The 23,755-nt window shown below is 41.3% G+C and overlaps 1 protein-coding gene across 1 annotated transcript in view; it reads left to right on the forward strand.

The window, feature by feature from the left end:
- Positions 1-23,755, forward strand: part of ITGBL1 (integrin subunit beta like 1) — a 414,064-nt gene that overhangs the window by 354,612 nt on the left and 35,697 nt on the right. Inside the window, exon 9 of the mRNA XM_082245389.1 lies at positions 7,606-7,752. Within this exon, the coding sequence (XP_082101515.1) occupies positions 7,606-7,752 (147 nt within the window). The remainder of the gene's footprint in view (positions 1-7,605; positions 7,753-23,755) is intronic.

Consider the following 23,755-nt stretch of genomic DNA (forward strand, 5'->3'; position numbering starts at 1 on the left):
TCTTATCCGTTTTATGCATATAAGTGATTTTATATACACAGAACCATTTTAATATAATTTTCACAGGTAGCGCCTTTTTCCAACCTTTTATACTTTTATCTCAAGCTGACATGAAGTCTACTGTAACTCAGGTAATGCATTTAGATATGCATCTAGAATGTACAACACAATGAACTTCAAGACAGATGAGCCACAGCTGCAGACCACATCAGGTTCTACTCCTGTTATTAAAAAACAGAAAGTTGAGGCTGCAGTAGTCACAGGCTTATTGAACCTGGATAGAACTAAATGTAAAGCTAGAAAAATGTAGTTTGATGAGCTCCAATTTTTGTTGAGTCTCAAAGACGGTAGGCCAGTTTTTGGATCTGTATCCCAAATAACACCTTGCGATATGGTAAAATTTGGGATTTGCATCATTAATGTGCAGTTGAAAACACACTGAAATTATTTGATGCAATCATGCCAACCAGGGCCAGAATCAATACGGAATGTGAAATTTTATGGCATGAGAAACTAAAGATGATTTAAGAGCAAAGAGAGACCCTATCTAATATTGTAATTCTTTATTAATAATAAGGATTTATATAGCGGCATCAGTTTTCATAGTTTTTTACAAAATAAAGGGCAGACAGTACAGTAACAAAACAATTTCAAACAAGAGTGTCAGGTGTAGGGACAACTCCGGGTTTGGACTGAATTTTCCTAGAGCTTAACCTAACATGGGACTTTTAGCCTTTTTGGGAGGAGCTAAACTTCATATATAGTAGTGAGTTTTTTCCCCAATACTGTATATGACGGATGCCTTCTTCTCCTGTCAATTGTTGCTAAGAAAGGGGAGATGCCTTAAGGCTTTTCAGGTCTGTTAAGAATTTTAAGGGGTAACTCCATGCAAAAACAACAACCGAAGAAAGTTGGCATGGGGTCCCTCCAAATTCTATATCAGACTCTTTGGGTCTGGTATGGATTTTAACCACTTAAGCCCCGGAAGATTTTACCCCCTTCCTGACCAGGGGTTTTTTTGCGATTTTTTACTGCATGACTTTAACGGACAATTGCGCGGTCGTGCGACGCTTTACCTAAACGAATTTCACGTCCTTTTTTTCCCACAAACAGAGCTTTCTTTTGGTGGTATTTGATCACCTGTGCGATTTTTTGATCATGCGCTATAAACAAAAAAATAGCGTAAATTTTGCAAAAATAACAATATTTTTCACTTTTTTTTATATGAAATTCCCCCCCCCCCCCAAAAAATTTAAAAATCAAAATTTTTAAAAAATTTCGGCCAATTTGTTTTATGCTATATATGTTTGGTAAAAAAAAATCGCAAAAAGCGTATTTTGATTGGTTTGCGCAAAAGTTATCGCGTTTACTAACAAAGGGAAAGATTTTTGTCATTTTTGGTGTTTTTTTTTTTAACGAGTAATGGCGGCGATCTGCGATTTTTTTGCGGTACTGCGACATTGCGGCGGACAGATCGGACCCTTGACTGATAATTTTTGACACTTTTGGGGGTACCAGTAACATTTCTTTTTTTTTTTTACAAATAGATTTTTCTTTTATTATTAAACATATAAACAGAACAAACATCTACAGTACATTACTCTGCACAAAAAAAAAAAAAAAATTTATCCATACATACAAACACACAAGAAAAAGAAAAAGAGAAGGAAAAAAAAAAAGGAATTGGGAGAGGAAGGGAAGGGGAATATCAACAAAACAATTTGAGAAGAAAAAAAAAAAAAAATTAAAAGAAATCATCAGTTAATTAATAAATTCCTGCTTCTATCATTATAGAGCAGGTGACATTGGCACCCCTACAGCATCAATCCAGGCTGACCACACTTTATCAAATTTTTTTGGGCAATTCCTACTACCGTATGTAAAATGGTAGAATGGAAGTGTCTTAGTAATGGCAGCTATCCAGGTTGACCGGGTGGGAGGTTCAGGTAACTTCCATCGCAAAAGGATTACTCTCCTGGCATAAAACAGGGTATACGTAATGCACATTTTAGCATATTTATCCCCAACCACTTCTGTAAGGTTACTCAATAGAGTTACCTTTGGGTCCAAAGGAATCATAATGTCAAAAATTTCCCCAATGGTATCCGTCACCACTTTCCAAAAGGATGCCAGCTCAGGGCACGACCAAACAACGTGTAAAAAGGTACCAATTTCACGACCACATCTGGTGCAGGTGGGGTCTTTCATAGGATATATCCTAGCAAGACGTTGCGGCGTGTAGTATGCTCTGTGTAAGAATTTAAGTTGTATAAATCTATCCCTGGCCGCTATCATTGAGGGAATATAATTATTAACCAAGTCCTCCCAGTCTTCAACAGTCAGGTCTGGAATGTCATCCTTCCATTTATTATAAGTTTTCTCAAGAGACTGACTATGATCTGTTGAAAGTATAAGATATATAGCAGAGAGAGTTTTCCCTATAACCTTAAAAGTTAACATTTTCTCCAAAGGGTCCGTGTCCAAGACAACAGGGCCTTGGAACTGAGCCCGCATAGCATGACTAAGCTGGCAGTAACGAAATCCCATAGTGGGAGGCAATGAGTGCGTAAACTGGAGAGCCTCAAACCCTGGAAGTCTTCCATCTTTAATAACATGTTTCATGGTCACAATCCCTCTGGCAGCCCATACCTGGGGATCAGGAAGTTGATACAAATGTAATAGATTAGGATTACCCCACAACGGAGTGTGGGGGGATATATGTAGAGGTGTGTTATATATCACCCGTGCCCGAGTCCATATCCGCAGCACCGTCTTCATCGGACTGGTTATTTGAGGATGTGCCCGTTCACCCCGAAAAACCAGATTACTAAGGGCCGCATAGGATCCCAGCAATGCTGCTTCTAGTGTGACTGCGGAGTTAGACTTGGGCTGGGAGAACCACCACCGGACCGTCACCCGTACAGCCGCCCAGAAGTACAACTTAAAGTTAGGAAACACTAAACCCCCTCTTGCAAGTGGAAGATATAACGTACGCCTTGCGACTCATGGAGTACGCCCGGCCCATACAAAAGTTGTTACCATACTATCTAATCTTGAAAAAAAAGTTTTAGTCATATCATTAGGGGAATTATGAAAAAAATACAAAAATTTCGGAAGATAACTCATTTTTAATAAATTAATTCTGCCAACCGGGGATAAAGGAAGCATGCGCCATGACGCACACCTTTTATTTAATTGTGAGACTAAAGGGTCGATGTTATTTTGCTGATACACATCCAATGTTGGACCCACTTTGATACCTAAGTACACCATATCCTGTACCCATTTCAACGGTGTCTGAGTATCAATTAAAGGTACCAATGGATGTAGTGGAAAGAGGACAGACTTAGACCAGTTAATGCGTATACCTGAAAAACGACCAAAGATGTCGAATAATTGTAGGGCCCTATGTAATGAGGCAGAAGCATCAGCCAAATAAATCAAAGTGTCGTCTGCATACAAGGACAACTTCTCTTCTATGACACCCACCTTAATGCCTCGGACTTGTGGGTCCGCCCGCAACATAATCGCGAGCGGCTCCAGGGCCAAGGCAAACAAGGCTGGAGACAACGGACATCCCTGCTGGGTACCCCTCAATAGAGGGAATTTATCCGACAGGGATGAGTTAGTGCGGACCCTAGCCGTGGGATTCCCATAAAGAAGCTTAATCCATGACACAAAGTTAGGGCCAAACCCGAAGCTAGCTAAGATCTTCCAAAGAAATGGCCACTCCACAGAATCAAATGCTTTCTCGGCGTCGAGGGAGGCGACCACACCTGCTCCCTCCCCCGACGCCAAGGCCATATGTGTAAACAATTCATTCTACTTATTATTGCACATTTGGCATTTTACACCCTTTTTGCGCTGTGTACTGTCACCTTTACTTCCAGCAGGTTGTTCAATGAAGTTAACTTCTTGCTCCCTGCTAGGCAGAATCAATTCCATGTGGCTGCATCCACCTTGGCCCAGGCCATCTAAAGAAAGCACTTTTGATGTTTAAGACCAAGCTTACCCCTTAAAGTGAACTACACCTACAGATCTATTCATTTAACCCTTTTGCTGCCAGGCCCTGTGCTCCACTTTTAAACTTAGCTCGTCAGGCCATTTTTGCAATTTTTCTGTTGCTTTTTTATTTTTCCCTTACAGCTTTCAGAGTTTGTGAAAGACCTCCCCAAACCATATATTTTCTGAAAGCACTTGACCAGTAGAATAAAAATAAGGTGCTACTGATTTTTAGGGTGCAATATTATTTGCACAAATTTTTATCAATCAATATTTTTGCTAAAAAAACACTAAAATCATTATTAGCAGATAAAAAACACAGCACATTTTACAAAATTCCTACTAAATATAAAGGCTAATCTGTATTGACTTAATAAATAACCACTATTTGTAATTTTTTAAGGACGCCGTTTTTCAAAATGGTAAAAATGGAACGTACGCAAAAATGTAAATAACCACATTTCTTTAAAGATCTATAGGTTTTCATTGTTCCCTTACAGCTTTCATGGTTTGTTAAAGATCCCCCAAACCATATATTTACTGAAAGCATAGGACCAGTAGAAAAAAGGAAGGTGCTACTTATTTTTAAGGCCCCATGAAATGTTTACCAAAGCAATATTTTCGCTAAAATGCACTAAAATCTTTATTAGTAGATAATAACAGCATTTTTTTCAAAATCCCTGCTAAGTTCCCTCTAAATTTTAAAAGCTAAACCTGTAATCGGACATATACGCAAACATTTCTCTAAAAATCTGGAGGTTTTACTTTTCCACTTACAGCTTTCAGAGTTTGTTAATGACCCCCCCCCCCCAAAAAAAAAAAAAAAAACATATATTTTCTGAAAGCAAATGGTCAGTTGAATAAAAAGGTACTAACTTTTTTTTTTTTTTTTTTAAGGCACCGCAATATTTGCGCAAATGTTTATCAAAACAATATTTTCGCTAAAACTTCACTAAAATCATTAATAGTGGATTCATACATGGCAAAATGTACAAAATTCCTGATAAATTCCTAGTAAATATAAAAGTTAAAACTGTATTAGGTTAATAAATAACAAATATTTGTACATCCTAAATTGCACCTTTTTGTGAAATGGTGAAAAGTGAAGGTACGCAAAACAGTAAATAAAAAAATTTACTCTAAAAATCCGGAGGTTACCATTTTTGACTTACAGCTTTCCGAATTTGAAAAGACCCCTCAAACTAGACAGTTTTGAAAGCACGTGACCTGTAGAATAAAAAAAGTGCTACTGATTTTTTGGGCACCGCAATAATTGCGCAAATGTTCATCATATAGCTATTTTCACTAAAAATATGCTAAAACCATTAATAGTGCACATAAACACAACATGACTTACAAAATTCCTGCTAAATTACTACTAAAGCTTCGTTCACATGTGGCAAACTAAAGTGTACCCCCATGGAGGGCCATGTTTATCCACATAGGGCTGCACAGGTGTTCCGTGCATCCCCATACAGGCAGTCCTATTTATGTCAATTAGGATGCAACAGCTCCACAGGCAGAGATGCTGTTCCCAATCTGACATCCGTGTGGCTGTGGGTGCACGACCCCGAACGCAGGCAGCGTGAGCTCAGGGACATGCACGCGGACCTACATGGATGTCAAATTGGGAGAAACAGGTCTGTCCACACAGTTGCTACATCCCAAATGACATCAATGGGACTGCCTACACAGAGAAACACGGAACACCTGTGCAACCCTGTAAAGGTATGCTGTGTATGCCCTGTGTGAATAAGACCTTAGGCCCCTTTCACACAAGCAGACCAATCGGGTCTGCCTGTCCATTTTTCAAGTGGGCCCAATCGAACCACCCATTGTTCTCTATGGAGAGGCTGATGTAAATGGACATGTATCCGTTTACACCCGCCTGCACCCAATCCGATCCAGTCTGCTAAAAACAGACATATGAAGATACCATTCCTCATCCATCTAGCAGATCGGATTGGATGGTATGCAATGGAAATGGACAGGTGGTCTGTTTCCATCTGGTCGCCCCATAGAGAAGACCGGGCTGTGTCTGCTCTGCATCATCGAAATCAGTGCTGGAAGAGAAGAAGGGGAATGAAGGGGATGGGAAACAAGAGTGGGGGGAGCAGTTTTAGGTATCAGGGAGAGGCAGTAGATAGAGAGGCTGGAGACAGGGAAGCAGCAGCATGGGGGGGGGGGGGCGGTCATATTTGAGGTTATTAACTCTGATCAATGGATTGTAATCCTAATCCGCTGATCAGAAATATGGAATTGTTCAGCAGGGCCTGCTGAACAATTCTGGCATAAGTTTATGGTCATTGAAGTGACCATGAGCTTATAGGGGAGGGAGAAATGAGGTCCTTATGGCGTACGAACCTGGCCAGCTGCAAGCAGTACTGTAGGTCCGTACGTCGTATGGACCTGGCAGTGAAAGGGTTAAGGTGACTTTTGCCATGTAACCTTTGCTTACAATTTCCTATTCTAAAGTGAACTGTGCCAAAAACCTCATGTCATAAAGTGACTTTTGCCAACAACTCTATATCTTAAAGTAACCTTTGCCTGCAATTTCCTATCCTTAAGTGGATTGTGCAAACAACCTCATCTCTTAAAGTGACCTGTGTCAACAACTTTGCCTCTCAAAAGGGAACTATCATGTTCAGTCCACATCTTAAAGAGGCAGCACCTTGCATTGCATGCCAATGTAGGGGCCCCAACTAAGTTGGCAGAAAAATCAATTTATATAATATTTCATACCCAAGGTGTTCCTATTAGTAATACTGGTTTGCAAACAGTCTAACAGATTCTGAGGCTTAAAACTAGACTCTGCTGACTGAGGGCCTGCAAGTGAGCTAGCCATTTCATTTCCTTGTTTACCTACACATGTCTCACTTGCGGAGTGATCTCCTAGTCAGAGGTTTGTGATCTCCTAGTCAGAGGTTTATGCCCTTAATCTTGCAGGACGTAGGTGGCCACACTTTAAAGGGTATTCACTGTACTGTCTTGTTACTGTGTTGACTCACTGTGTCCATCGTATAACCTCTAAACTGTTGCATTGCATTACCATTATATTACTACTAATAAAACCTGGTCATTTTTATCACAGTGTGTATCTTTCTTGTGTAACTGCCAGAAGACTCCCCACCCAGGGTATTTTGGTGGTGTCAGCAGGAATGGGGCTCTGTTTAGGGCCAAGGAAAAAGCAGAGGGCCCAAATCTATCAGCGGCTCCTTCAGGGTAGCACTACACATATACAATTATTGGCAATCTAAGCTTATAATATATACACGGTATACCTTATATAAGCATTCAGATAACAGGATCATTTTCTAAAAATAAAAGCTTTATTTAACATGCATATGTTATTGGGCCTTTAAGTACAATAACTCACTCTATACTGTAGTTATATCAGCTAACAAAATGCTTAGCACCTTCTCATTGGTCTTTATGCTACTTTTAGAGAGTAAGCCTGACAAAGTCCCATTATTCAATGTATGCAACAGCTGCTCCTCCATCAGTCATATCTTTTTTTATGTGAATATGGAAAGTTTTATAAACAGATTAGAAAGTGGTCTAATGCTATTCTGTCACTGTTGACATTTTATAAATGTTTTTCAGAACACGGTACTTGCTCCTGTGGTCGATGCATTTGTGAGGCTGGTTGGTTTGGAAAATTATGCCAACATGCAAGAAAATGTAATATGACTGAAGAAGAGAGCAAGAGTCAGTGTGAGTCATCAGATGGCATATTATGCTCTGGGAAAGGTAAGGGCATACTTTTTACCACAAATGCATAAGTAATTGAGCCATCATTAAATTATTCTTTGGAAAACAAATGTGTAGCCACACTTTTTTTTTTACACCTTTGCCCTTAGCAAACACTTTCCATCTCTCCTTTAGCAATGGTGGATTCAGTGGTAGATTGCACCAATTCACAAATCTAAAGGGTGACAAAAGGTTCCAATAATATATATTTCATTTAGATGTTATCTGTGGAACAAAGAATTCAAAAGAATGGCAATTGAACATGGTACGGTTCAGATGATGGTACTGAAAACTTGTCTTGAAATCTTTTCAACAATGTCACCTTCCTGTCACAGATTTGTACAAATGATGTCCTTCAGGCTTTGTAGAAGCAGACATCCAGATACTCTCTCTCTGCCTTCGCAATGTGTTCTATTCAGAAAGTTTATGTATTGCTGACATCAGGGTCTCATTCCATAAACATCAAGGTATTGTTCATTGTGCTCATGAATCATGTTCGCTGTGCTTCTGTTATAGAAAGTGCAGTTTTTTTTTTTTTTTTATTGAAATATGCAATGTAGAATAGAGAGTACTGACTACAAGTTTTTGGCATTAATGCAGAATATAAGCATAGCATTTCATGTTTCATATTTCTGTTTGTATGTATTTGGTGAAAAATAATTAATTACACCTCTAGGCTTTGTAAAAGTGTGAAATTCTCACAAAGAAGGCAGTTGTAGCTACTTTTAATTAATGTATCAGTTTTTTTAAGTCCCCGTTCACACTGGGGCGACCTGTGAGGCGACCTGGTCACCTCACAGGTCGCCGTAGGTCGCCTTCCATAGGGAAGCTGCGGACCCGTTCTAATAGGAGCGACACAAGTCGCTCCGACTTAGAAAAAGGGTCCGGAGCTTCTTTGGGGTGACCCGGAGCGACTGTCATAGACTTCAATGTTATGAAGTCCGTGCCGGCCGCTCCGAGGTCGCGGCGCGCTGCTCACACCGCGACCTCGGAGGTCGCCCCGGGAAGTCGGATCGCCCCAGTGTGAATGGGGCATAACACAAAAAGAAAAGAATACAAAGTTGCTTTCTTGAGAAAATCTTACAAAATATACAATGTTTGTAAGAAATGCACAATGCAATTCAACATTATTAATGCAGTGCTCAAAATGCTTTACACTTGTACATGGATGCATTATAGTGACCATATTGGTTGAGGTTTGTGATCTTCAGGGATGAGTAGAAATAAGTAGCCCATCAAAATAATTTTCCTATATCACATGTTAGGCCTGATGTAATAAAAAAAAAAGTAAGGTTTGTTGGTAGTCAGAAAGTCTATTGTTCCCTTGAATTACAAATGCCACAATTATAGTCTACAAGTATGCATGTTTATGTGATGTTGTACCGTCAAAAGGTCATATGGATCTCACTTTAAAATAAATGATCGGGTCCCCTGCAGCTTTCACGGTTTCTCCTTGCTGACCTTTATATCACTACTGTATTCTGTGATGCATTCAGGGCAGCAGGAGGAACTAGTGAGGGCAGTTTATGACCCTAGAGATCAATATTGCTGAAAGTGTCAATTTTCCAGTAGACTTCAGAAGATTTCTCAGACTTAGAGTAGCGTTTGGTGAAACATGCAGCAGGAAAGGTGAGTATTTGCACTGTTCTTCAAAGGTATGGCTTAGCTTTGTATGTTTTAAATAACCTTGGTGCTTTCACATCTGTAGGAACAGTAGTTTACAATTTTGCTCATTCATTCATTGTTGAATCCATGTATTACACAGTTGTTGATGCTGTTTACCATTTAGCTATTAAAGTAGAAGTTCAGCTTAAAACTAACTTTAAATCTACAGGCAGCATAGCAACATTCTTATGCCTCGTACACACGCAACGATTATCGGCCGACCGATCGTTCGACTTTTGTCCAGAGTGGTGTTTTGTTGGTTGGAATGTGCCTAGACTGCACACAAATTTTCTTGGCCAACAAAAACCAACTTCAGAAGTGATGTCATGTGCTGGTTTACTTTCCGTGTGTTTTTTCTTCTCTGAGCATGCCCAGTCTTGCTCATCAGATTTTTGTCTGCCGAAATCTGTACTGACTGACGGAAAATCGGCCGTTGTGTTGACGGCCAACAAAAATTTTATAGCCTGCACACCAGATTTTTTTCGGCCGAAAAGTCGGAGTCGGTTGTCGGAAGCCGAAACAAGCCGAAAATCGGCCGATCGGACGTTGGCCGAAAATTCACGGCCAATAATCGATGCGTGTGTACGAGGCATAAGACTAACCTATCTAACCCTGGGAAGAAGAATTGCTATACAAACCTTTTCTGAAGCTTCTGCAGTGAGTTCCCATGCTGAGCTGTTAGCGGGGTGGCTTCTGTGTGTGGGATTGTGCAGAAGAGGCAGCTGACAACGGAAGCCCCATGGTAACTATATAGATGACGTCACTTCCCATTCATTTCACAGCTGTTGTCGGCTGTCCTCTGCACACAGCATCCATCGCTGGAGACGGGACCTGATCGGCTTTAGAAAAGGTACGTATAGCAATTTTTCCTAGGTTAGTCTTAGAATGTGGCTGCCAGTAGATTTAGAGATAGTTAGTTTTAGGCTGAACTGCTACTTTAAAGACTTGCTGATCAGCCACCGTAGTTATACAGCGGCGGGTCGGCTCTGTTACGCAAAACGACGTACCCGTACGTCGTTTCGTGTATCAGTTAGTGAAGGTGTGTGCTAGAGGGATAGAGGGGGAACCAATCAGCGAGTCCGGCAGGTGTGATGTCCACTGGGCACCCGCGATCGCTCCCCATGGAGACAGAACGGCGGTCTGCTAAAGTAAACACGGCACACCGCTATTCTGTCAGTGATGAACACAGGGTTTCTGTGTTCCTCCTATTTAGGAACACAGAATAACAAAACACAGAGTAAGTACATCCCCCACACAATTAGAAAGCACCCTCTAGGGATACATTTAACCCTTTGATCACCCCTGCCGTTAACCCCTTCCCTGCCAGGGTCATTATTACAGTAACAGTGCATACTTTTAGCACTAATTACTGTAGTAATGTGAAGATGATGATCAGGTGCGCTAGCCCTAGGAGTACTAATAACACAGCATAAAAATATATGTGTTGGTGAAATAAAATATAAACAAATTGTCAAATGTATATGTGACCAGATGTCCAAATAAAAATCTATTTGGTGTAAATCAATAAACAGCCCGGTGAAACACCAATGTTTCTCAAACAATAGTGTCCATATAAATGTGATAAAACAGTCCAAACGAAAATAAATCCATCCAATAAGTCGGTGCTGTAAACACAATTTCAATCTGGAAAGTGCAAGCCTTGTGATAGAATAGGTTCAGAGACCCACCACCAGCTTAGCCTCTTACCAAAAGATGGAAGTTTAAGGGCATATAGAAATATCACTGCTCCAGAGATCATGCGGCTGCAGAGAGATTCCAAGTCACCCAAGTGACACACTTGCACACAGGTAATGCCTAAACTCTTACCAGACAGAGCTTGGAAGAAAGCCTGGAACTATCCTGTGTTAAGGTCCTGCTTGGGAACACTGCGCGCTTGCTGGATGTTATGATCTCGGGTGTCTTTTACCTCAATAATATGGGGACACAACAGAGGGGACCACCATGGTGCATTATCGACAAACAGTTTTATTAAGAAAGAAAACTGTAGTAATGTCACTGGTCCCCTCAAAAGTGTCAGTTACGTGTCCGATCTGTCCGCCGCAATGCCACAGTCCCGCCAAAAGATTGCTCATCACCGCCATTACTAGTAAAAAAAAAATGACATAAATCTTAAATGACCTGGTCATTAAGGGGGGTAAAACCTTCCGGTCCTTAAGTGGTTAAGGTGTCCATACAAATGAAGAGATGGTCCTAAACTGACTGCCTTAAATACCAATCTACAACATATTTGGCATAACATCGAGAATACCAAATCTGTCTGATCCAGACACCTGGAGCTTGAGTTGGACTACTACATTACAGGAGGATAAATACGTTTCTGTAGGCCTTGAATGTTGCTGTCAATCTATGCGGGTGTTCTTATAATTGGATAAAGTCAAAGACAATTTAACCTGTCAAATTTTTGCATTCTTCACTATTGTATTGCAGACAGAGATGCTAGCTACTACTTAACACTGAACAAAATCCTGAAGCATATTTAAATGACCCAACAATTTTTCTTTTGAGTTGAATGGCCATAAAAGTCTTTTATCAAAAATGTACAAAAAGGTACAAATGTATGATAAATAACAATTCAATACAACCTCCATATACAGTATGTCAATATTCTTTTTACGGTCCTTAGCTACACATCACACATTTTCAGAGGCAATTCACCATGAATTCATAGCATATAATGGACATACTACATAATATACCGGGTTACATAAATGTAGCCTACCTTAAAGGATATGTTCACTTTTGGAACATGTTACATGTCCCACCCATTTTTAGGGTGGAACATGTAACATGTTCCAGCATCTGCAGCTCTCCCCCCGCTGCCCCCTCCCTGTGACAGCAGGCCTGGGATCTTCTCCTCACACCCACTGTCACTATTTGAAAATAGCGCAGCCATGCAGGGTACCGTCAATGCGGCTGAATCATTCATGCAGTTTCCTATGAATAAATGCCTACAAGTACCATCAGCCATTCCGGCTGACAGCTGGTAGTTGTCAATTAGCAGCGCGGGCACTGCAGAGCATCCTCAAAGCCCATTGATCTTCTTTCTCCCAGGTAACTGTCTACTCATATGAGGTATGGGCAGATGGCTATGCTGAGAGTCTGCAGGAGCTAGACATTGCACCTGCAATCTGCTGATCACAGATGCAATGCTCTGCAGGCTCCTTAGCAAAAAATAAAAAATGCAATTTTTTTTACCTGCATTTATTAATTTTTTTTATAGGTGAACCTATCATCTAAGAGATTACACTATACCTGTAATGGTAACCTTTATCATTTTTCAGCTGGACCATCTGCAAAGATGCCACATCCAAACCCCTTTTTTTCTGCCATGACTTCCATTTAACCACTTAAGGTCATATACTGCAGATGGGCACGCCATGCAGGCAAAGTGAGGTACTGGTACATTGCTACCTGCTTCCACAGATAGCAGGCTTTACACAGTGGAAGTCTGTCAGCAAGTTCAGGTCAATGATTCTTGGCTGGGATCTGCTGATCGGCTGTGTCCAATCGAGCTCAGTGTGATTATCAACACAGGGCTCTGAGCTGTGAAAAAAAATATCCACAATTACATTGTTTTATGATGGTGCAATTAGAAGTTAAAGTAGCACAGTGCTAAATAGCAAAAAAATAGCCTGGTCATCAAGATGGTAAAACCTAACAGAGCTGAAGTGGTAAAAAAAAAATAGCACGCTTTCTTATAGTGGAATGAAAAAGAAATACATTTAAAAAATGATTAGACAGGGAGGGTGGGAAAGTTAATTCACACTCTATTTGTGGATTCAACTGCAAATTTACCTCCTTGTGAGGGATACTGAGTGCAGGTATCCAGTGGTAGCAGGACTGACCAGATCAGTGTAGCTGTAGTTAGGAAACTAGAATCAGATCACATAAGATTAAAATGTTTATTGATGCACACAACACCAATCCAAAACCAACAGACCAAAAGCATAGCATAGCAAAGTAAAAAATAAATGTGGCAGTGAAGCAAAGTCAAACCAACAACCTAACTATGATACACTATGTACAAACTGAGGGAACTCACATAAATAGGACATGACTAGGAAAAAGATGATGGGTAATAGGATACAGGTAATCCTTTTGCAGGTATGAAGAAAAAAGGAGAAGTGAGAGAGAGATCACATGCCCAGAGAGGATATCACATCCAGGGGTTAATCCACCACAGTGCTCAAGTAAACTGCTTACTGGAACAATTTGACCCTCAAATTATAGAGTGGTCAAATTCAGCCTGTAGAGAGATGTCCCCGGGATCCTCACCAGAATAAGCATATAGCAGCCTATCATGAATCACCAAGAGATGTACTTATAATGATGATGGCATATCAGGATAATCAGCCTTGTTAGTCTTCTTACGGCATACAAGTAATCTCCAAACAGTGTGGATCTCTGAATAAAGAGAACTCCAATAGTGTAGTATATCGATTTTTTATTGAAGAAAAAATAAACATAAAAACTAACATATAGGCAGATGACTCCCAGCGTGAACAAGCAAGATTGCCGCAGCATGGGCGTACTTGTGACGTGACATAGATGTCTGATGCGTTTCGTCATCAAGGACATTGCCTCTTTTTTCAGAGGTCCGCACTGTTTGGAGATTACTTGTATGCCATAAGGAGGCTGATTATCATGATATAGAGCTGCGACAGATGTTGCATTCTCCAGTTTTACTAAATAAATCCTTAGATGTCTGAGGTTTTAATATTACACATTTTACCTGCATACTGCCTAAGGAGGTCCTAATCATTGGCATCTATTTAGAAATGCCAGATTCTTTTTTGTTGATTTAAAATGGAGGTAAATGTAGATGTGTACTAACTTTTAGCAAATAGCAAATCTGCATTTACTTATTTTAGATAATAACAATAAATAAACGGTTTCATGCTTGTTGGTCATTTGTTCAAATATATTACTTTTATCTTTAGGCAGAATAAAGATCTAAATTTTGTCCAAATATGGGATGTACTTACATTTTCACAATATTGTGTGTGTTTCTGTATCAATATTCCTGGGTAGCTTCTCAGAAGTACACTCACCAAGATACAATATAAGTGGCTGTAGGTCAAAGCATTTAGGTTTTACAATACATAGCTGGACAAATCAAATAGGAAAATATACTATATGGGAATCTTTCATGATTTATCTATTTATGAATTTATTCCATGGTACAAATATATGCAGGCTTCCCTTCAATGCTTTCATGTAAATCAAAGGTTTTCAGAGTTTAAGTGGTTATAACAAAAATACAAGCACCAGCTTTTATCAAAATGTCTGTTGTTCAAAGGGCATCTCACAAAATTAAAGCCAAATGCCAAACTTCTTATGTATGAGAGCTGGTTGCACTGAGCATAACTCATTAACTAATGACTCGGTAATTAGTTTTCAGTAAAAGGTTCCTGATAAGATACCATCAGCACTGACAAATGATTAGAGGGATCTGGGGATAGTTTAGGAAGTGAATCAATTATCATTTACAGCTATTAGATATTGGTCAACACATGTCAGTACTATGATAATAAGGAAGGTTAATTTCAGGTGTTCAGATTTTCTAAAATAAAAAGGACTTACTCATACAACCAGGTAAATATTACAAAAGCTTATACGATAACCCCAGGGTTTTCGAACATTTACAATTATATTTTTAAAATGTTATTTGAAGATAAATGGTGGTTTCACAGATAAAATGTATGCTACTAACTCTTTGCAATATGCATGTTATGTAAATAAAACCATAAAAAATATTAGGATCATTTACATACCAGGGAAATGAGATGTATTGCAAGTGACAATTCATCTATGCCTCTGCCTTATGTCTAGAAGGTTTGTGGGCCCAGAATGTGAGATTATGTCCACCAGCTTGGGGGTTGCTTTCTTTATCTTTGTCTTCACAGGTTCTCTGTTGGTGAGATGAATTAACATTTTAGCAATTAGAGAGCAATAAGAAGTTCCAGATTCCAAGAACATAGATTGCATCTGTAATTAAAAAGTGTGCCTCTTGTCTATAATTTAATCTCCATTATATTTATAATCAAAAGTTCAAAAACTACCAGTGATACAATCCAGCTTCTCTACCACCTTCATTTTTTTTTACAATTCTACTGAAGTTTCCTGCTGAAAAGATACAGGTGCATCTCAAAAAATTAGAATATCATCAAAAAGTTCATTTATTTCAGTAATTTAAAAGTGAAACCCATATATTATATAGATTTATTACACAAAGAGTGATACATTTCAAGCATTTATTTCTTTTAATTTTGATGATTTTGGCTTACAGCTAGTAAAAACCCAAAATTCAGTATCTCCGAAAAATAAAATATTACATAAGACCAATTAAAAAAAAGGATTTTTAATAGAAATGTTGGCTTACTGAAAAGTACGTCCAAATACAGTATAGTATGCACTCAATACTTGGTCAGGGCTCCTTTTGCATAAATTACTGCATCAATGCTGCGTGGCATGGAGGCGATCAGCCTGTGGCACTGCTGAGGTTTTAAGGAAGTCCAGGTTGCTTTCATTTCAAAATGTTTTTTATTGTTTAATAAACAAGTATGACAATGATATATCAAGTTTCCACAAAAAGTACATGTTCCAAGTATTCATCTCAAAGCTTATGTCACATAGTCAGCCTAACTACAAACATTGTCAACCAGGGAGAATAGAGTAAGAGAAGAAAAGCAGAGAAAGAGGGCTAGTGGGGAGTGGAAGAAAGAGGAGGAGAAGAGGCAAGATAGGGAAGGAGGGGGAGGGGAAGGTATCTAGGGGTGGAGAGGGTAGTCTACAGACGGGTATGGTGCCATCTGATTGGAAAAAAAGCCAACGTGGTACCAATATTTAAAAAAGGGCCAAGATATATCCCGGGTAACTATAGGCCGGTCAGCCTAACATTAGTAGTCTGCAAGATTTTGTAAGGGATGTTAAGGGACTATATACAAGACTTTAGTAATGAAAACAGTATTATTAGTAGTAATTGTAATCAGCATGGATTCATGAAAAATCGTTCTTGCCAGACCAATCTATTAACCTTCTACGATAAAGTGAGTTGCCATCTAGACAAAGGAAAGCCTGTGGATGTGGTGTATCTGGACTTTGCAAAGGCATTTGACACAGTTCCCCACAAACACTTACTGTACAAACTATGGAATGTAGGTATGGACCATAGGGTGAGTTCCTGGATAGAAAACTGGCTACAGGGGAGAGTCCAGAGGGTGGTGATAAATGGGGATTGGGTGGGTATGGAAAGTGGGGTACTAGAGGAGGGGATATCTAGCACAATCTCAGTATTTGCGGATGATACTAAACTAAGCATGCCAATATCTTCTATGCAGGATGTGAAAACCTTACAAGCAGACCTGAACAAAATAGTGGGGTGGGCAACTACATTGCAGATAAGGTTTAATGTTTAAAAATGTAAAGTAATGCGCTTGGGCGTCAGAAACATGAAAGCAAGCTACTCACTAGGGGGAGGAGGGGAACCTCTGGGTGAATCTAAGATGAAAAGGACCTGGGGGTACCAGTGGACATGCAATGCCAAGCTGCTTCAAGCAAAGCACACAAAATACTGGCATGTATAAAAAAGGGGATTCACTCCAGAAATAAAGAGATTATTCTCCCACTTTACAAGACTCTGGTCCGGCCACATCTGGAGTATTCCGTCCACTTCTGGGCACCGGTCCTCAGAAAGGATGTGCTGGAACTGGAGAGAGTCCAGAGAAGCGCAACAAAAATAATTAGGGGAATGGAGGACATCAGTTATGAGGAAAGACTACAAGCACTGAACTTATTCTCTCTGGAGAAGAGACGCTTGAGGGGGGATATGATATCAATGTACAAATACTGTACTGGTGATGACCCTAGCATAAGGAACAAACTTTTCAGAGAAAGGGAATACAATAAGACACATGGTCACTCACTAAAACTAGAGGAAAAACTGTTTAACCTTAAAATACGTAAGGGGTTCTTTACTGTCGGAGCAGTAAGGATGTGGAATTCTCTTCCACAAGCAGTAGTATTAGCAGGGAGCATCGATAGTTTAAAAAACTATTATATGGGCACCTTAAAGACCACAACATAAAGGGGTATACAATGTACGGTTAACAGCAAACACGCACACACATCATAGGTTGAACTGGATGGACTGATGTCTTTTTTCAACCTCACAAACTATGTAACTATGAGAGGTAGGCATGGCATTCACATTTTAGATTCACTAGGTAAGTAACTAATTAGAGGATGTTTAAGTGGATGTTAAAAATTGTATACATTGTGATGCTCATAGGGAATAAAGAAAAAGAGAACCATGGAGTGCTCAATATAGTACTAGCTCAGATCTTGGTTAGTTAGAAGTGTCCCAGTTTGGATTTGTCAATAGAACTAGGGTGAAGGAATTGAGCAGTTATGATGAGCAGTCCATAATGCCCAGGAGGCCCTGAATTTGTCCAGTTGTAGATGGGCTTTGGCGAACATAAGTTAGAGTAAGGTGTGTTCATTCAGAATGCGAATAGCAGTCAGAATATCGGGGTGTTGCTTGTTTCCAGTTCCTGAAGATTGTAGGTTTGGCTGCAATAATTATCTGGGTAAGGATATAATGAAGCGCGGGAGGCCATGAGTCCATCCGTATCCAAAATAAGGCTAATTTTGGATCTTCGGCAACTCTTTGTTTAATGATGGTGACTGCGAAGGAAAAGACTGAGGACCAAAAGTTCACAATTTTTGGACAAGACCACCAGACGTGGGACGATGAGCCTACGTGCCCACAGTCCCTCCAGCAATTTGGGAAGTGGTCAGAGTAGATTTGTTATAGTCTGTCTGGAGTAAGGTACCAGTTGTGTAGAAGCTTTTGGTGAGCTTTCCAATGAGAGAGGGTTCTTGAGTACTTTTGTGGCATTCGTGCTGCTGTGTGCCATTGGATAAGGGTCGCTGAGAAATGAAAGGTTCATTCCCAATATAGCATAGAGGGAGACTTTTGAGCGGGTTGGCCCGCTATCAACAAGTCATAGAATGGAGTAGAATGGAGATAATCCGATGCGGAAAGATGGTGGGGCTTCCATTAGGTCGAAGAATTTGTCAGAGAGGTTTGTAAATGAGGAGGGGAGGATTTTTTCCATAGCATGTCTTGCTTGGAGATACAGTATTTGAAGAAAGTGGTGGATTTTAATGAGTATCTGGTGCTAAGTTCCTGGAAGGAAAGTAGACAATTTTTGGAGAATAATGATGCTATGTTGTACATTCCAGCTCGCATCCAATCGATAAAGGAAGTGCCATGGATCAAGGATTCCAGAGTTTCTAATGGGAGGAGGTGAAGAGCTTTTATCAAAGGGCCATGCAAGAAATTAGCTGTTGAGTTCCATACGCTAATAGTTGCTTTAACTGTATCCAGAAAATGTAAAGGGTTTGGTTGTTGGATCCAGGAGGAGCTAATAACGAGCTTTAGGTCGGCTTTGGTTGCTACAGATTCTATTTGACTCCAGGGTTGCCTGAGAGCTGGGTTCCATCAGGGCCTAGATTGTGAAAGAATCATGGCTTTGTAAAAATATGTTACATTAGGAGCTCCCATTCTTTCCATTTTTATGGGTGCATATAGTATCTCCTTCTTAAGACGTGCTTTTTTTGATTCCCAGATGAAGGTCTGGAAGATGCTTTGAACCTTCCTGAGCTGAACTTGGGAGTAAGGAAGCAGTAGTGTGCAGAAGAGATATAAGATTAGAAACAGAAACAGAAACATTTTTGTTAGAGAAATATGCCCTGCCCATGAGGATACTCCAGATTTAAGAGAAGCACATAGTTTTGTTACAGCAAGATTAATTGTGGAGGGGTTGAGGGATCAAATCTTAGAGGTTGGGGAAGTAAGTTTAATTCCCAGGTATGACAAGGTGTCAATAGGAGCCCATGAGAAGGGAGAGATGCATGCAATCTGTTGTTTGACTTGTGTCAGGAGGCCTATAGGTAGCATGTGGGACTTAGAATGATTCAACGTATATAAGGAGATTGCCTCAAAATGACCAAGCAGAGTACAGAGGGGTGGTAGGGACTGCAGTGGGTTCATCAGGAAGATGAGGATATCATCTGCATACAGGCCAATTTTTGTTGTTTTTTTGTCTATTGTGAGACCTAAAATTGAGGTGTGTGATCTGATGTGTTCTGCCAGTGGCTCTATAATTAGTAAGAAAATGATTGGGGAGAGCGGGCATCCCTGTCTTGTTCCATTAGTTATAGCGAAGGAATTTGACATCTATCCCGAGGTCCAGACTTTGGCGGAGGCCTGGGAGTATAGGGTAATTATAGCCAAAAGTATACAACATCAAATCCAAATTTAGAAAGAACCACTTTTAAGTAGGTCCAGTGAACGCAGTCAATTGCTTTTTCAGCATCTAGTGAAATAAGCAGAGAAGGGATTTTGTTATGTTCTACCCATTGCATTAGATTGAGAAATTGTCTAGTCCCGTCCTCTGTTTGGCGTCCATGCACAAATCCGATCTGGTCGGAGTGAACCAATTGCGAGGTAATGTGTGCTAGCCACGTTGCAATGAGCTTGGCGTAGATCTTTGTATCGGTATTAAGTAGTGAGATGGAGCGGAAAGTTAGGATTTGGTAACTTAAGGGATTAAGTGTGTCGAGAATGCCCTATAGTAGTCGTTGGAGAATCCGTCTGGGCCTGGGGATTTGTGTAAGGGAAGGGTTTTCATCACTTTAGCCACTTTCTCTTCTGTAAACGGTGAGGAAGGACTAAGGTGCTGCTCCTTTGTTATTGTAGGTAGTGAAATCTTGTCTAAAAAGGTTTGGATATCTAAGGGGTCTGGAGATGAGGAGGAGTTTAGGTCTTTTAGGTTGTATATGGATGAGCAGTATTTGCTACATTTTTCTGCTATGTCTGAGGGGTTAGCTATTTTTTTACCAGTGTGGTCTTTTAGAAAGGGAATTTTGGAAGCCACCACTTTTCTCTTATATTGGTTTACAAGAAGGGACCCTGGTTTATTCCCAAATGTATAATTCTGGAGTTTAAGTCATTTTATGTAGAAGTCATAACCCTTACGCATTATGGAGCTTAGTTGATTGCGAAGAGAGAATATTTTGTCAGTTAGAAGGGGGTCATGATGGGTTTTATTACGGGTTTCTATGTTTCTAATTTGGTCTATGAGGGATGTTATTTGCTGCGTGCGTCTCTTCCTTTCCTGGGCTGGGAGTTTAATGAATATTCCTCTGTGATAAACCTGGTGAGTGTTCCACAGGAGGTTTGGGTCTGTATCAGTATAAATATTGGTTTGAAAAAAGAAGTTAATATCGTCTTTAACCTGCTTTTGATTTTTTTTGGTTCGTTAGAAGAGAAGAGAGTTAAATCTCCATGGAGAAGAAGTGTTTTTTGCCCTAGAGAGGCATATCTCAATGGAAATAGGTGCATGTATAAACAGGTATCTACACCAATGGAGGACATCAAGATTTATTGTACAGTAAATTTATCAGTTAGGAATAGGTCAATTCTGGAGTACACCTTGTGAGCAGGGGAGACATAGGTATAGTCCTTCTCATTGCCATGGGCACAGCACCAGACATTGTACAAATCCTCAGAGGTTTGAAAGGAGCAAAATGATGTAGAGGCTTTCTTTGTGAGATTCGAAGAGTCCATAGATGGATCTATGACTTCATTAAAATCTCCACATAGGATTCGTGGGTGGGCTCTATATGCTTGGAATTTACGTGCTAAAGCAGTGTAGAATTTTGGGGTGGGAGTATTCGGGGCATAAATGTTAATTATGGTCAGTGGAAAATTATTAAAGGATGCATGTAGCATCATATAGCAGCCGTTAGTTTCAGCTTCAATTGAATGAAGCTGGAATGCTACAGAGGCCTTCACTGCAATCATGAACCTTTTTTTCTTACAGTCAGCACTTGCCAAAAAGTGTGAGGGAATTTTGGGTGGCTGCATCTGGGGGGCTTGTTGTGTGCGAAATTGGTCTCCTGCACACAAATATCGTCACATTTAGATGAAAGGGCTTCCTTCCAAAGTAAAGATCTTTTAGAGGGACTGTTCAGTCCTTTTGCATTAAGGGATACAGTTTTAATCGAAATAGTGAGGGGAGTAAGTAAGCTTTCTTGTACACATCACAGTTAGAGGCAGCAAGAAAGACCAGACCAACCTTCCAGTCATAGGAATACAAGAGGTACACCCGGGGTTCGGGTGGGATGCTATTCTGCCTGCGGTTCATCCTCCTTGTCTCTCTGGGCTGTGGGAAGCTTGTTGGCCCCGTATGTGCCGGATGGTGCTGGCAGTGTCTGCTTTTGTGCCTCCTAGTGCAGCAGACCGGCAGTCTGAAGCGGCCATGTTTTCCGCAGCCAAGCTCCGCCCCCCCACCCAGATTGCTTAGCGGCCTTCAGCTGCTCATCTGAATTGTTGGGTCTGGTGTCTCTCATCCCCCTCTTGACAACTACACACGTATTCTCTATGGGGTTTAGAATAGGCAAGTTTGCTGGCCAATCAAGCACAGTCATACCATGATCATTAAACCAGGTATTGGTAGTTTTGGCAGTGTGGGCAGATGCGGAGTCCTGCTGGAAAATGAAATCAGCATCTCCAAAAAGCTGGTTAGCAGAGGGAAGCATGAAGTGCTCTAGAATTTCCCGCTAGAGGGCTGCACTGACTTTGGACTTGATAAAACACAGTGGACCAACTCCAGGTGACATGGCTCCCCAAATCATCATAGATTGTGATTTTGCATTTTATCTGGAAATCAAGGTCCCAGAATCTGGGGAAAGGGTGGAGAGGCACAAAATCCAAGTTGCATGAGGTCCAGTGTCAGTGGTGTCAGTAGGGGGGGCCAGAGGGGGCCATTGCCCCCCAACATTATACTTTGCCCCCCAACAGGATCCCACCTCCTGCTCTGGGATGGCGGGTCAATAAGCCCAGATTGTGGGATTGAACGGAGCCTGCAACAGAGGAAGCAGAGCCAATGTCCTTTGTAGTTTCGGCTCCTGTCACAGTTGGAGGGATATCAAATGCACTCTGCCTGTGACAGGAGCAATACAGGAAGATCAGATCTGCTCTCTACTGCAGCCGCATGCTTCCTCCAACACCGCTCCTGTCACACACTGTTTGTGTCTCAGAGGAGCCAGCTGTCCCAGCCAGCAGTACCCACCAGAAGTACCCACCAACAGTACCCACCAGCAGTTCCCACCCGCAGTACCAGTCAGCAGTACCCACCAGTAGTACCAGCCAGCATTACCCACCAGCAGTACCTGCCAGCAGTATCAGCCAACAGTACCTGCCAGAAGTAGCAACCAGCAATACCCGACAACAGTACACGCCAGCAGGTACCACCAACAGTACCAGCCAGCAGTACCCGCCAGCAGTACCTACCACCAAGCAGTACCCACCAGGTGTACCTACCAGCATACCAGCAGTACCAGCCAGCAGTACCTACCAGCAGTACTCACCAGCAGTACCAGCCAGCAGTACCCACCAGTAGTAACAGCAAGCAGTACCTACCAGCAGTACCAGCCAGCAGGACCCACCAGCAGTACCAGCCAGCAGTACTCACCTGCAGTACACACCAGCAGTACCCACCAGCAGTACCAGCCAGCAGTACCCACCAGCAGTACCAGCCAGGAGTACCAGCCAGCAGTACCCACCAGCAATACCAGCTAGCAGTACCCACTAGCAGTACCAGCCAGCAGTACCCATCAACAGTACCCACAAGCAGTACCAGCCCTGGAGGGCAGCCAGCAGCAGCCACCAGCTATACCCACCTAGGGGACAGCAGCAGCCAGCAATACCTGCAAGAATCCTGAGGAAGAAGTGAAGATTGAGGTCAGTTGAGGTGCAGGTAAACGGCAGTGTATCAGTGTAAAAACAGCCTTAGGCCTCTTTAACACAATTGGTCTGATCGGGTCCACCTGTCTATTTTTCAGGAGGACCCAATCGGATCCTCTATTCACCTCTATAGAGTGGCAGATGTAAACAGACTTGTGCCCGGTTATACCCACCTATCTCCAATCCGATCCACTTAAAAAAACAGAAGGATACCTGTCCCCTCCTGTCTGGGCGGATTGGAGGGCTCATAGAGAAGAGCGGGCTGCTCTGCATATGCTGAATGGACACTGATCTCCGCTCATTGTGGCCTGCGACCAGTTACCAAGTCGCTTAAGTGGTCCTCACTTCTCAAAAGGTTGGGTACCCCTGCTGTAGGGGCATGAGTCCGGGATGGAGAGGTGCGCTGTAGCAGCCTTCCCCCTTAGTTTTGCCGTGGTGTGTGGCGGAGGGAAGGAGTCCCAGATGGAGATGTGCGCTGTACTGTAGTGCATCAGGAGACCC

This window comes from Pelophylax lessonae (genome assembly GCF_965119305.1).
Source record: "Pelophylax lessonae genome assembly, chromosome: 2".
NCBI classification, from domain to species: Eukaryota; Metazoa; Chordata; class Amphibia; order Anura; family Ranidae; genus Pelophylax; species Pelophylax lessonae.